This window comes from Galeopterus variegatus, unplaced genomic scaffold (assembly GCF_000696425.1).
Source record: "Galeopterus variegatus unplaced genomic scaffold, G_variegatus-3.0.2 Scaffold9824, whole genome shotgun sequence".
Lineage (NCBI taxonomy): Eukaryota > Metazoa > Chordata > Mammalia > Dermoptera > Cynocephalidae > Galeopterus > Galeopterus variegatus.
This window is the reverse complement of record NW_007735935.1, coordinates 56,196-71,151: the sequence shown is the minus strand read 5'-3', so window position 1 is coordinate 71,151 and position 14,956 is coordinate 56,196. Positions and strand designations below refer to the sequence as shown.

Genomic DNA, 14,956 nt, shown 5'->3' with positions numbered 1-14,956 from the left:
ACATTTGTCAGGATGGCCAAATAAAAAATTATAGTGACGTCAAACGCTGGTGACGATACAAAGAAACTGGGCTACTCGTGCCCTGCTGGTGGGAATGGGAAACGGCAGAGTCTGGAAAATAGTTTGGCAATGCCTTAAGTAATGAAATACACAACCACAATATGATCTGCCAAGTGTCTTAACCCAGAGAAATGAAAACTTATGTTCACACAAAAATCTGTACGCCAACGTTCACAGCAGCTTTATTCATAACAGCCCAAAGCTAGAAAAGCCTCAGATGTCCTTCAATGGGTGAATGGTTGTACTATGGGACATTCATACCACTACACGAGGGGTCTTCAAAAAGTTCATGGAAACTCTATGAAAACTGTCGATACATGCAACAATCTGGATTAATTTCCAGGGAATTCTGCTTAGTGAAAAAAAAAAAAAAAAACCTGTCTCAGGTTACATCCCATATGGTTCCATTTATATAACATTCTTGAAATGACAAAATTATAGAAACAGAGAACACATAAGTGGTTGGCAGGGCTTAAGGATGGTGTGGTGGCAGAAGGGAGGGGCGTGTGGCTCTTAAGGGCAATAGGTCGGGTCCTCATGGTGATGAAAATGCAGTCAGTGTCTTGATTATCAGTGGAATATTCTGGATGTGACATCATATTTTAGTTTATAAGATGTTATCGCTGGGTAGAGTGTCCATCTCATACACTTGCATGTCAACTTATAGTGATCTCAAAATAAAAGTTTAACCTAATTTTAAAAGGAACATACTGCATAATTCTATGTATCTGAAGTTCAAAGGCAAACTCAGCTACGGGTGATAAAAATCCGAGTGATTGCTTCTAGCGGGGAGGGATGAACTGGGGTTAGCATATGGATAATGGAAGTATTTTGCTGTGGGTGGTCATCACAGGTATGTACATGTATGGAAACGTATTGGGCTATCTACTTATGACTTGTTTTATTTTTTATTTTCTGTGAGTTAAATCTCACATAAATATACGTAAATCTGAAAAGCATTCTATCAATTTCACAAATTATTTTGTCTCTATAATTAGGTCTCAAAAATGTACCGCTTAAAGGATCTTTCCTTCTATTCTATGACGATCTAATAGCTTTTAGATTAATGCTTGCTATAAAATGATGTTCATAACTTATTCTGGTAGCCCCCCTCAGGGCTAAAGAGAATGCATGAACTTAAAAGATTTATAAATAGTAACATGCAGAATGTTAACATCTTGATATTTGAGAAAAAAAAAAAAATCTAGGTAGTGACCATGATGGACTAAACACCTGGGTACTTTCGCTGGGTACCTTCTGCTCAGCTTGCAGGATGACAATTTCATTCAGCAGGTGTCTTTCACTGAGCCCACCTCCTGCGGGGTGCTGGGGTGTGGCACTGTGGCCGGCCAGGTGACTCCCTCCTGGCCTGATGCTGCACTATGGGGTGGACTAGGACCAACCTTGGACTTCCACTCCCTCTTGAGCCCACCAAGCCATGGGTGCCTGTGGCACTCGAGAAGGGGGTGCACACCGTGGGATTCAGCTTCCTATGTCCTGACTTAGAGGCTCAGCACCAATGCTGGCCTTTCATGTCAGTGTTTGCTCAGGATTTCAGCAAACAGAAGAAAAAGACCTGTTCCTTACAGTGTGCTGAACACGAAAAGTCCCCATCCCAGAAGGAAAAGCCAGAAAGAATCAAGAGGGATGACCTTGGTCATCGGCAAAAATGAGTGACTATCAGCAGCAGGGCCAGCAGGGCCATGAGAGCCATGCTGGCAGCAGAGCCCTGCAGCACGGGGCCCAGGGAGGTGACGTTGCAAGACCCCCAGGACAGGGTGGACCCCAGTCTGGGGGGCCCAGGGATGGCCAGCACTGGTGGGAGGGAGGGTCTTCACTATGGGTGCAGGACTTTTGGTTTGTTCATAACATGGTGCTTGAACCCAACAGCCTCATTCTCTTCAAGGTATCTGGACAACGCTAACTTCGCCAGGCTGAAACAGCTCTTGCCTTGGATCCGATTCTACGTTCACCAGGAAACGGGGGGTGCCTCAGATATTCTAACCAGGAGGAGCTACAGCCCCACTGTAAACAGTCCACATTCCAGTTATACACCAGTGTACTGAGTTTGGTGTCTGTGAAGCAGTCTGCAAGAACCTGACCAACTCCCATTTCTGGCTATGTACAGCAGATTCCCAAATCCAGAATGTTCCACCCTGCCCCCCCCCGCCATGAGGCCTGTTTCAGTCTCTCTCTCAGTGATTTCTATTTCCGACTCAACAGTGACCAATTTAAATAAAAGGCCTAACACAAAAATCAGGCAAATATGTTTAATTTTTTAAAATAACTGATGGCAAAATAAAATATTTACATCACATCATACTGTGTAAACATGTAAGGTCTCTGTACAAAGAAATATACATGCAAAATAATGTAAAAATTTAACTGAAATAAAAGAAACAATACACAAATAAAAGTCATGAGGTTACGAATACACATCCAGTTTTGAATCCAATTTCTTTTAAAAAGTTTCTGTACAATTTTACAAGAACAAACAAACAAAAAACCAACAAAAGAATAAATAAAATACATTGGAAGCTGCAAAGCTTAACTATGCCAGTTTATGGCTCAAGACCCAGGTGTCTGGCTGGCGTAGAAGCAGGCTGGTCTCTTTTTTAGTGTATTTCACACAACGAAGATAAAAAGACATCCAGAAAAATTCAAGAGTGCCCAGAAACCCAACCTCTTTTATGGAAAGGACTCTTCGCACCAGCATGAATTCTGCCACAGTGACACAGGCATGGGGTACCAGCCTCAGGGCGGCTAGTGCTTAATTGGCTTTTATTTCTTACCAAAAGCTCAAAATCCAGCCAATTTTTGTACAGAAAGTTGCACTTCAAAAAGTCTAAAAAGTAGTAAATGTCCAGACTGATTTTGGAGAAAAAAAAAATAATACTTTGGCATTCTGAATAATAGCATAATAAAATTTAAAACATTACCCTATTATCCAGTTTTATATTCAGAGTATGAAATCACTTTTTACAGTCCTCAAAACCAACAAATGTCACGAAGAGTTAAGTCTCCTGGAACCGATGGCACAGGGCTGCTACCCTACCCCACCCCGCCCCACCCCTCCCCAGCACACACACAAAACCATAAAGCTCACTGTACGAAGTATGTGCTTTTTCTATATATTTATTACAGATACAACAGAGGTCTTCATAAATAGTTGCATAAAATGTTAAAGCCACAACATTGCACATGATATGAAATAAAACCAAAAAACCCCCAGTGAGTGCATTTACAGTATTTTCATCTGACTGTATACTGCTCAACAATCTGACTGACGGCTTGGGGTGGGGCTGGGGGAAGGGGACAGTGGGGGCAGGACCCAACCTGATGTTCTCATTTGATTGGCAGACCCTTGGACTCCCCGAGAAGGCCCAGGCAATGGGTGGGTATGGGAAGGGAAGGTAGGTGGGGCGATGACAGACTGAAGGCAGGAACAGTCTTATATACAAGTAAGGCCTACATTTCATCAGAGCAAAACAATTCATTCTATTTTATGTAAAAGTTTGAGGTTCAATGCATGTTTCAGAAGCCACCTCTGGCGTCCGGTGAGACGCGCACAGACAAGATGGCTGGAAAAGCCCTGGGCCAGGTGAACACCGAGCTCTAGCCGAGGCTGTGGGAGCAGCCGCCACCTGGGTGAGTCTTCCCCAGAGATGTACAGTATCTTTGTTTTGTTCGTTAACACCAGTGGTTGAACATAGGCATTCTGTATCCTTGAATAAATCTTGAAAATGTTAAATTTGCAAAATTCTATTCATGTTCATGTAAAAAAGTATCTTTTTATTTTTTGCAGAAACCTGAATAAAATACTGTGTTACAGCAATGCGATCTCTGCCTCCGGCAGAGTGTAAGCGAAGGTCCTCCACCCCAGCGCAGCTTGCAGCTCTGAGTCCCAAGCACTGCTGAGCACAGCTCACTTGGAATGCAATTTCACACGATGAACATACCGGCAGCTGATCAGTTCGGTTGATTTGTTTCTCTTCAAAATTCAAATTAACAGCTGATTGGCAGGTGAAAGAGAATGAGAAAGAACTTCGAGACAGGTCAAACTCTAGGCAGAAGCCTGCTCTGTAAGAAGTTTTTAATGCTACGGATAGGTCGAACATCATTCTGGTGTTTGCGCCGCTCAATGAAGGAAGTCAGTCTGGACGTATCGAGGACGCCCGTGCCTTTGCCATTGCCGGCCTGCAGCCACTGCTCCTGGAGGGCCAGTGCAGCCGAGGGACGCTTGGCAGGGTCCTCCTGCAGGAGGAAACACACGAACTCCTTGGCCTTCTGGCTAACTCCTTTAAAGTAGTCATCTGGGAAACTAAAGTCTAATCGGCAAATGTTCAGGCAGGTCTCTTCCACACTGTCATCCAGGAAGGGGGATACGCCGCTAAGAAGGACATATGTGAGCACTCCAACACTCCATGTGTCCGAGGTCAGGGAGACAGGGTTCCCAAGGATGATTTCGGGGGCCGCAAATTCCGGGTTCCCTAGTAACTGGTGGATGTAGTAGGTCGTGTTGAGTTGGACAGCATCTCCAAAGTCAGCCAGTTTAATGGTTGGCTTGGCTAAACTCTGATCCACCAGGATATTTTCAGGCTAGAATACAGGATAAGACAACTGTCATTTTCAAACAAGCCCAATCTTAAACTTATTTGTGATGACTGTCAGGAGTCTGTGGTGAGGTACAAGGAATGCACAAAGTCAGCTACAACAAACTTCACGTGCACAACAGGAAGGACCCCTCAGCATGTAAGGAGGAAAAAAGCGCTAGAGGAACTGCTGCCCTGGCTCGATGCAGAGCAGCTCTCTGGAAATCTAAGGGCCAAGGAGCCTTATTAAACAAAGCCAGTCTATGAGGCTGGGTATTCACGTTTCCTCCTGGCACTAAGAGGAATACTCTCTTCCCCTTCTAAGTTACCACTGACCCAGTCCCATACCCACTGCGCAAAACCCATAGGAACTTTCTGAAAGTCTCACGAAACACTGGAGGATCACGAATGTTCACCAGTCAGTACGTTACCATTACGGACCACACACTGCTGAATACAGACTCTCGGAGACAGAGGTCAGGAATCAGTGCTCCCATTCCCACCCATCCCTGTCTGTCCCCAGTCTCCTGCAGGGCTCCTGGCCTGCCTTCAGAAGTCAGGCTATGAGAGGGCCTCCCGCGTCCCATGTGGCTGAGCTCGGCCTGGTCAGACCTGCCCTAATCCGGCCCCGGGGCCCGCTGACCTTTAGGTCCAGGTGTGCTATCCTGCAGTTGTGAAGGTACCGGATGGCTTCCAGAACCTCCCCCAGGTGCCCTCTGATCTTCCCTTCAGTGAGGCTTCCCCATCGCACCACGCAGTCCAGGAGACGACCCTGGTCAGCCCTACAGAGGGAGGAAAGAGTGACTCTGTCATGATGTTCTTCAATGTACACAACTCTTCAGGCCAATAAGAAATAAACACATTGAAAATGTCCCCATTATGAGTGTTTCACCACTATTTTAGGGTCGTACCTCCACCTGAAGGCACAACTAGACAAGGAGGGTGATTTTTTTTTGGAGCTCATTGTGGAGATGCCAGTGGGGAACAGAGCAGTCGGGGACCCAGCCCTGCTTCTGCTGATGGAGGGGATGGCATGGGTGAGCTACTGGGCCATATCCTGGCTTGCAGCAGCCACTCTGCAGGCATCTGCTGAAGGAAGGGAGGAAGTTACCTGCCCCCTGGAGCCTTGGCTTCCCCTCTGTAAAATGGGCCATGTCAATACTGAGTGAGATAATATAAGCAAAGAATCAGCCAATAACACAACACAGTAAATGATGAATGTGGCACTCAAAAGTCTTCCCACTCAGAAATCACTTTTAGTATTTAAAAAGCATTTACACACGCTGCTAACGTGCCAGGGACTAAATACCTTCTATCAATTTATTTAATCCTCATGACTCTTTGTGCTTCACTGTCCCCATTTTATAGATGAGGAAACTGAGGCACAGAGAAGGTAGGAAACTTTCCCAAGTTCACAGGTAGAGAAGCCAGAGTTGGATAGAGGTGGTCTGGGCTGGGCCTCTCTGAGCACTGGCCTAATGCCGCCCTTGTTTGCAAAAGAGAAATTTATAGGACGATCAGCCACCTGTCTAGTAAAGGAGAGTGATCAATGAGACTCTGGTAGTAATTTGTTATGAAAATAAATCCTGTTAACATATGGTGAGACCAAATCATGTAGTTTTCCAGTGACCAGAATGACAGCTGAAAGCACTGAAATTTTACACCCTAAATGGAAAATTTTACACCAGAAAAGGCCTTTGAGTTGATTTCTGACTAGGATCAAGTGATAGTTCTTATTCAAAATCCCTGGGGAGAAGGAGCAGGGGCTGTTGGTCGTCCTGTGTCTACAGCCGGGAAGGAGCTCCCAGGCCAGACTCAGTTGGGACATCAGCTCTTCAGACCCTCTCCTGCCAGCCCCACAGCAACACTCCAAAATAGTCATGATTTTGAAGGACATCAAGGTTGAGAAAAAGAGTTCATGAGTGGAGGGGCAGGGACGGAGACCAGAGTCCTCTTTGTAGAGAGGGAGGCCCGGCCACCTGCCCTGTGGCCACGTGATGGGTTTTCAATCCCAGAGAGTGGGGCTGGAACATAGGCCCCCTCAGGTTCTAGGGAAAGTAGCCACACAGCCCTAGCGGGCAGGACCCCTGAGACACCCACCATCTCCCCAGGCACTGAGGGTGCCAACCCTGCCCTGTGAAGACTGTGAGGTAGCACTGATGTCTCTTTAAGAACAAGAACATAATAAACAGAACACCAGGCACAGGCCTAAAGAGTCCCTGCAAGAAGGGTCCTGATGTAAGCCCCACTGTCGCAGCAGGCCTGTCCCTGCGCGATCCTGGGGAGAGGTCCTGTTGTTCCTGCTCTCCCAGGAAGAATGCGTGCAGATTCCCAAACGGTGGCAACGGGTCTGACCCTTGCCAGTGGAAAAGAAGTAAAATCCAAGTAAATGTATGAAATGACTCTCCGTAAAAAGGAGGATAGGAATTTTTAAGAAGCTAAATGCAAAGGTCTTGCACACGGATGAGACTGCCCAGCTGCAGGGTTTCTCCACCCTCACGCTGCTGACGTCTGGGGCCAGGTCAATCTGCTGTGCAGCGGTCCTGGCCTTGTAGGAGGTTGAGCAGCTGCCCTGGCCTTTCTACCCACTAGACGCCAGGAGCACCCCACCTGAGCTGGGACAGAGATGGCCTGGCCTCTTGGGACCTTGGGACACCAGGTGGGTCTGCAAGGGCTGGCTGAGGACCGGCAGAGCCTCGTGTGTTGGGAGTTCTGACACTAGCCCGATGCTCCCGTGTGAGTGGTACGCGCTGAAGGCAATGCTTCTTTCTGCCACGACTAGAAGGCTCTGAGACTGCGGGCTCTGACTATAAACATGTTTTTAAGAATTTCTTTGGATTCTAAAAACCCAGTTTCTAGCCTTCCTAGAGAACAAACAAAAACAAGAAAACCACTCGCAGCTGAGGCTGTGGGCTACAAAGATGGGGAGGAGGTCAGGTGTGTACGCACATTTCTAAAACCAGGATGTAACTGGTGGGGGTCTCAAAGGTGTCCAGGAGGCCAACAAGGAGGGGGTGCTGGAGGTTCTGCAGGATGCCAAGCTCATGGGTGACCTGGTCACGCTTCATCAATTTCTTGTTCACAAACTTAGTGGCCACTGCTCGTTTGGTTCCTTTCTGATCACATTTCTTAACGACAGAGAATCTGCCCCTGTAAAAGTACGTGGAGAAGATCATTTTCAGAGGACTCTGAGGTATGTCAAGGAGAAAAGACTCTGTGACCCTAAATGAAATGAATCCCTGTCCGAAGGCCCTGCGCCTCCCTCCTGGAAGGAGCCCCGATTTCCTCACATCTATGTCTGGGCAGGCCCCGTGGCTTCCTGTGACCACAGAACGTGGCAGATGTGGCGGACTGGGTAAAGACGGACCCCACTTTGCTACTTCTCCCATCGAGAGGTGGGGTCTTTTTCTCCTGCTGGGCTGCTGGTGACTGGTCCTGACCCACAGGACACGGAGCAGCAGGGGCTGACTCTGGAGGCTGGGCCTGGAGAGGCCTCGTGACCTCTGCTTCTGCTCTTTTGGACACTTCCAGCAGCAAGTGAGGAAGCCCGGGGAGTTGATGTGTAAAGAGGCCAGTGTCCCAGACACGGCCTGAGGCATGTGAGGGAGGCACGAGTGCATCTGATGACTGAGCCCAGGACAGCCGAACAGGACAACTGCCCAGTCCACCCACAGCACTGTGAGGGGTGACACGTCACTACTGCTGTAAGACAGCAAGTGCTGGTGTGACTTGTTATGCAGCTAGAGGTAACTGACAGAGCCGTTAAGAGGAGCCGTGTGACCCAGTCTGGCCCCGGGAATCTAAGAGGAGGTTGCTGGGAGGAGTTTCCTGGAAAGCGCTTCAAAAGAGACCAGCTCAGCTGTCACGCGTCCTGGCCTTCCTCCTCCTGCTGCATAGGCCGTGATGCCTGGACGCGCCAAGGATGGCAGAGAAGCCGGATGTCTCATGGCATTGCCGAGCCACTGCCCAGCCCTGGCTGTTCCTGCTGGAGAAAAACAGTCCCTCCACATTGAAACCTCTTTCCTTGTTTGTGCAAGAGGACCTCGACACTCCATCTAATTGTGGTGCGATGCTTCTAAATCTCCATGCACAGCTGAAACCTGACGGGTACACTCAGCCTTTCTCAACTGGGATTCCAGGAGAGAATTCAGTCCTACAAGAAGCGTTTTGAGTGACTCTTCTCTGAATTCTCCCAAGGATGTTACACAGCTATTCTAGATGCACAGGCGAGAAGCTAAGTCATTCCATCAATGGATGGCTCATGGCATGAGGCCTTCATTCTCTCTTGGAACCTGGCTGAAAACGGCTTCTGTACTTCCCCAGTGTTTACTATCGAAAGGCAATTACAGGTTACACTTCACATACAGGACACAGAATTTCAAACTGCCGGCAAAACACACAGTTTCACGTTACTGGTGTATTCTTACTGTGTGTTATATCTTGCATTCTGATCTTTGGGAAGGGCTCTAGGCTTTATATCATACCTGCCAAGCTCAGCCACTTCACTGTAGAAGGAGTCAAAGTTGTCCTTCCAGGTCACCACGATCCCATCACTCCCTGGACCTGCAAGAAGAGCAGCGTCTCCCTGAGCTCGTCCCGTGCGCAGCTCCTCGGGTAAGAAGTCTACAGACCTGCGCTGTTGCACACGGCAGCCACACTGGTGGCTGAGCACGTGACATGGATGTGCCGTGAGTGTAAAGTACACACTGCGTGTTGGGACTCGGTATACAAAATAGGAAGTGTTTTTAAAATATTGATTTCATGTTGAAATCAAATATTTTGGATATACTGAACTGAAAATATGCTTGCTAGAAAAACTTTAAGTTGTACATGTGGCGTCCATTTTCTCTGTTGGACAGCGTTGCTGGAGTCAGTCCCCTCCCGTTCACCCGGCCACACTGCCTCAAAGCTAGGCTGGCCCCTCATCTCAACGTCTCCTCTCATGGCCATGAGAAATCAAGAGTGCACTATCTTTACTTAACGTTCAAAGGGTTCATATGGCTAATATATCATAAATACACTGTAAACACGGATAGAATTTTATTTTATAAGTGCCAGCTGTAAACCACTTGTCAGTAAGGAACTAGTATTATACATGCCTACAGGGAAGTAAGGTATCCTTTATTTTTAATAAAGTGTTCCTACAAAAAGCAGCATTAAGCCGTGTGTCCCACCCAAGCGTCCCAGCTACCAGATAGCCCCCAGAGGCACAGCTTCTGCCACGCTCCTGAGCCTTCCATGGCTGCCCAGCTCTCTCGACCCTATCGATCTAGCTTCTCTCTCCATGTGGGTCCTCACCTGCCCTGTTCTGCAGCCAGGTAAAGCATCTGCTCATCCCATCCTCACCTGAGCTTTCTCTCACCTCTGCCTAGGTTGTCACCGGGAATGGTTTCCTTAAACAAGCACAATCTGATTTGTCCTTCCCAGCTCCATGGGGGACGTCACCTCCTCCAGGGGCCTTCCCCGAATCAGTCATGACTGGAGGTCACTCCTGTAACCTCTGCTGGGGTATCGCCTGCTTCCAGGCCAGCACTGTGGCCCTACTTGACCATAAATGAACCTATGTTGGATCCATCTCTGAAACCTCACAGAAACCAAAATATCCCCCTTCCACACACCTGCCAAAGCCCTAAATACTCACTGATGGGCAGACACAGGGAGCAATGACTTCATTTCAATCACTTATGCCAAAGGACACATTCTACTCTGTGGTCTTTCTTGTTAATACTAGCCCATTCTCACTCCTCTGAAATGCTTTACAAACCTTAAGGCTGGTGATTCTGATGTGCCACTAAGTCACAGCTAATGCCTTCCTGATCATGGCTTCTCCCATAGGTTACGAAGCACTGATTTAGAAGAATAAAGTTATCTCACTAGGCAATTTTGAAGCATCTACCAAATCCCATTAAGAAATGCTGGACTTTTACCTACATAAGGACAATACTTTCCACTCTTCCTTTTGTACTGACAGGACTTGCTTACTGCTGTTATGCTTTAAATAAACATTTTTACTCAAGCATTGTAAGTATAAAGAAAGCGTGTCAAACATAAATGCCAGCTCTTCAACTACCAATCAGATCAAGAAACAGCATCACAGTGACCAGCAGCCCCTTGGCTCCTCCAAACCACACCTCCTCTTTTTTCACTAATAGAAACCATGGCCCTGACTGTGGCACGACAGGGCTCTATTTTTGTGTCTTTCTCTAGGGTACAGTTATGGGGCCCGTACATGTGTGTCCTCATGGGTACAAGACCGATCAATAGTCTGCCTGATCAGATAACTCTTCTAATGACCTTTAAGAGACTGCAGATGGTGATAATCACGCTCTTCCTTTTCCATGATTTTCCCACTCTAGCTCCATGGCATGAACAGTCTTACATCTTTCTAATCACCCTTAGCTTTCATTAGTGACTTACTAAAAAAAATCACCTATAATTTCTGTGGTATGTTCTAAAAAATTAGAAAATCGATATATAATTACAGTTAGGAGAAAGAATCTCAAGAGATCTGTTATACAGCATGGTGTCTAGAGTTAATGATGATGATAAATTGTATTCTTGAAAAATGCAATACAGTGGAGAAGTGTTCTCACCACAAAAATGATTACTACATGAGGTAATCATCTGTTAATTAGCTAGATTAATCTATTCCACAGTGTATATATACTTCAAAACATCATGTTGTACATGATAAAGACACACAATTATATGTCAATTTAAAAAAAAATTAGAAAATCAGTGATTCTTTACTCTCAATTTCAAGATTTTTTTGTCTTGTGCCATGAGCCAAAGATCAGAGCATGTCCTTTCTCTGATTTAATGAGGTTAAAATATACGGGATAAAAGTTCTACGACAAATTCTGTTGTCTACACCCAGGGTGCTCTAGGACTCAATTCGCCTTTTAGTTTGGAGTTTTATTTTCCCCCTTGGAAGCAGCTTCCCACCCCTGGAGCAGGTGCAGGATGGATGAGGACTCCCGGCCGCCCTGTACTGCACAGCCGGCCTCCGCCAAACGCTAGTGACGCTAGTCAGAGATCAGTCAACAACTGTCGCTTTCTGAAATCAACCTATGTCAAGCGTAGGCCCGACGAGTGACTTAGTGCTCTATATTTCCAGCCAAGTCAAGCGTGGGGGTTCTTTGGACCTGAGGAGACGCCGGGGAGGTATGCCCCACGCTCAGGTGGCTTACCTAGCACTCTCAGGCTGGCTGAGGAGGAGGCGGAGCCCATGTCGTTCACAGCGATGCATGTGTAGATGCCATCGTCTTCCGTGGTCACGCCGACGATCTTCAGAGCGGCCTCCCCCAAGTCACTACCCACAGATGAGACACACTGGGCGTCAGAAAGCTCAGCACCTGGTTGCCAGCTCTAGCTCAAGGACTGACGAGTTTTAATCAGCTCGTATGGCACGGCCAGCTGTGATAAGTGCCCTCATGGAAGGAGTGAGCATGCCGAAGGCAACCTGGGTGATCCTCACATCAGCCACGGAGGAGTGGAAGCTTCCAGTCACACATGACCAGGTCGTGCTCCTGGCCGTGAAACCCACCCCAGCGGGCCTCCCTCACCTGTAGGAGATGCTGTAGTGACCGTCGTTGCTCAAGGTGTTGTGCTCAGGGCCCTTCCAGGTGATCGAAGCTTTGGGGCGGCCACAGACTCGACATCTAAGAACAACGGTCTCCCCTGTCTCACATGTGACCTCACTCAAGGGAATGACGAATTCTGGGGGAACTGCAAGAGAGGAGAGTCGGTAAATGCCAGTCACCCTCGGCTCCTCTGCCATGCCACTGACGCATCCCTAACACACTAACAAGACCTAAACTGCCTCCCAATCCCTGAACACCACAGAAAACCCATTTCCAGGGGTTACACTTGAGAGTTCTGAAACATGCCCTGCAGACCTATAAAGTCCCCAAGACGAGAAGGAAAAGGTAATAGAACTCACCGTCATATATGTAGTTCGGATTGAGAAGCTGAAATAGAAAAAGCAAACAAGAATTAACCAAAAACATGAGTTATTTGAAGGTATTTTACTTTTATTACAGGACTATAATTATTATTAAAAGGTTAGTAAAAATTGGCTTGCCTGGGTGTTGTCAAAATAGAGCATGTTTTGACTACACCCAAAAGCTTCATGACATACTACTGTATTTTCCTTAATACCCACAAACACGAAAATGCCGCTTAAACTTGAAGATGTCAGTTTTTCTCATCCTATATGCTGAGTCCATGTGGTCCTCAGATCCCTTCCTTTTGCAGAAGGGCCAGGGCCCTGACCCCAGTGCTTGGACACCCTTTCAGGAGAATTTTCTTTTTCTCCAGGCAAAACCCGCACAGTCTTAAGCAGTCTGATCATAGAGGATTAAAACTGGCTGCTGCTACCTCCAGGGGAATTTGCTAGAGCCAATGAAGCTGTGTCCTGCATCAGTCACTGCCCCTCTGCTCTAAGGCTGAAACAATGAAGGAAGTCTGAGCCACAGCTTCTCTGCACTGCTTCTGAGAATCCAGTCTCTGTGCTAGCTCTGGGAACCTAACCATGTTCCTTGTAGGAAGCATGCATCCCTGTGCCAGCTAGCACAGTCCCAGATGAACCCTCTAGCAAGACCCCCGGATGCTGCTAGCAGGGCAGAGGAGGGCGGTGTGGTAGATGGAGACGTGCCCAAGCCAACCCAGGCTCCAGGTCCGTGCAGCGTCTTGCCCCCTCGCTGAGTCCTTCTGCTCGTGGAGGGCAACACAGCTTCCTGGAGACGCCACACTCACCTTCACAGATACCTTGTTGCTGAGTCCCTCCCGTGATTTCCGATAACCGTTCTCTAACTTGCCTTCCCTTTTGCCGTCTTTATCTTTTTTCTCAGATTTTTTTCTTAAACGGAGTGCTGTGTGCCAAGATGTTGACTTCCTAGCGGCAAAAGAACACATTGTTAGTATTATGCTTCTCCAACGCTCAGCAAATGATACCTGGAAATATTAGAGAAAAGCTGAATATTCAACTTATGCATATATACAGCAGCTGAAAATCCTCTAGTAACAGTCGCCTATGCTAAAGAAAACTTCCCTGTAATTCTCAAGAACCAGGAAATGAAATCAACAATTTCTTAAACCAAATTTTAATGATTAAAATATAAAGGTACTTATGACAGTTAATTTTGTGTGTCAACCTGACTGGGTCATAGGGTGCCCAGATATTTGTTCTAACATTATTCTGGGTGTTTCTGTAAACATGTTTCTGGATGAGATTCACATTTTAATCAGTACAGTAAAGCAGACTGCCCTCCCTGTGGGTGGGCCTCATCCAATCATTTGAAGGACTTAGAACAAAAGGAGGGTCCTTTCAAGCAAGAAGGAATTCTCCAGCAGACTGCTTTCAGACCTCATCTGCACCACTGGCACTCCTGGGTCTCCAGCCTGCTGGCCCACGCAACAGATGCAAACATGCCAGTCTCCATAACTACATGAGCCAACTCCCTATGATAAATCTGTACCTATATGTGTATCCACATGCACCCTGTTGGTTCTGCTTCTCTAGTCAGAGAACCCTGAATAATATACAGCCTAAGAATATGTTTTGAGGAAACAAAGTATATAAAATGGATTTTTTCCTCTTAGCTTTGTCTTAAAACCACTTTACTGAGGTATGGTTGACATACAAAAAGATGTCAAATGGGATTCCCAAACAATGTACTAAAACATATATTTCTGCACATCAAGGAGAAACAGGACGAGGGACTGTCACAGAAAAAGCAGGGAGGCCCTCTGCAGCCTCCCTGAGGGTGTGGGAGCCGTGGCTGGAGATGCAGCCTGTGCTGCAAACCTCGTCAGGCGACAGCCACGTGTGGAGAGGACATGACAGCATCAGTGCCTTTGTGTCTGCTCTTTCAGAGACTTCAAAAGTCACAAAGTCCTTTAATGCTTCCACTCCCAGAAACCACGTGGCTGGCAAATCCAGGGAAGGCAATAGTTTTAAAAACCAGCACCCAAATTCAGTTTTCTTTACAATAATGCTTAATGCAGCCAAATTGGCTTCGAGCTTTTTAACTGATTAACCTTCTAGTATCTAAGGTGTGACTGTGATGGCATCACACAGGTCTTTTGGCAAATCCAGGGAAGGCAATAGTTTTAAAAACCAGCACCCAAATTCAGTTTTCTTTACAATAATGCTTAATGCAGCCACATTGGCTTCGAGCTTTTTAACTGATTAACCTTCTAGTATCTAAGGTGTGACTGTGATGGCATCACACAGGTCTTCACTTGCAGCTTATAGAATGAGTGTCTTCACTGACATTCCCCCAGTACTGACACACACTGAC

The 14,956-nt window shown here is 46.9% G+C and overlaps 1 protein-coding gene across 1 annotated transcript in view; it reads right to left on the bottom strand.

Moving 5' to 3' along the window:
* Positions 1 to 2,316: 2,316 nt before the first annotated feature.
* The window catches only part of LOC103609586 (triple functional domain protein-like), a 64,192-nt gene continuing 51,552 nt past the window's right edge, over positions 2,317 to 14,956 (bottom strand). The window contains exons 18-25 of the mRNA XM_008593886.1: positions 13,410 to 13,548; positions 12,595 to 12,622; positions 12,218 to 12,380; positions 11,843 to 11,964; positions 9,137 to 9,215; positions 7,602 to 7,802; positions 5,296 to 5,434; positions 2,317 to 4,659 (exon numbers count right to left, since the gene is read on the bottom strand). Coding sequence (XP_008592108.1) covers positions 4,117 to 4,659; positions 5,296 to 5,434; positions 7,602 to 7,802; positions 9,137 to 9,215; positions 11,843 to 11,964; positions 12,218 to 12,380; positions 12,595 to 12,622; positions 13,410 to 13,548 — 1,414 coding nt within the window. The 3' untranslated portion in view covers positions 2,317 to 4,116. The remainder of the gene's footprint in view (positions 4,660 to 5,295; positions 5,435 to 7,601; positions 7,803 to 9,136; positions 9,216 to 11,842; positions 11,965 to 12,217; positions 12,381 to 12,594; positions 12,623 to 13,409; positions 13,549 to 14,956) is intronic.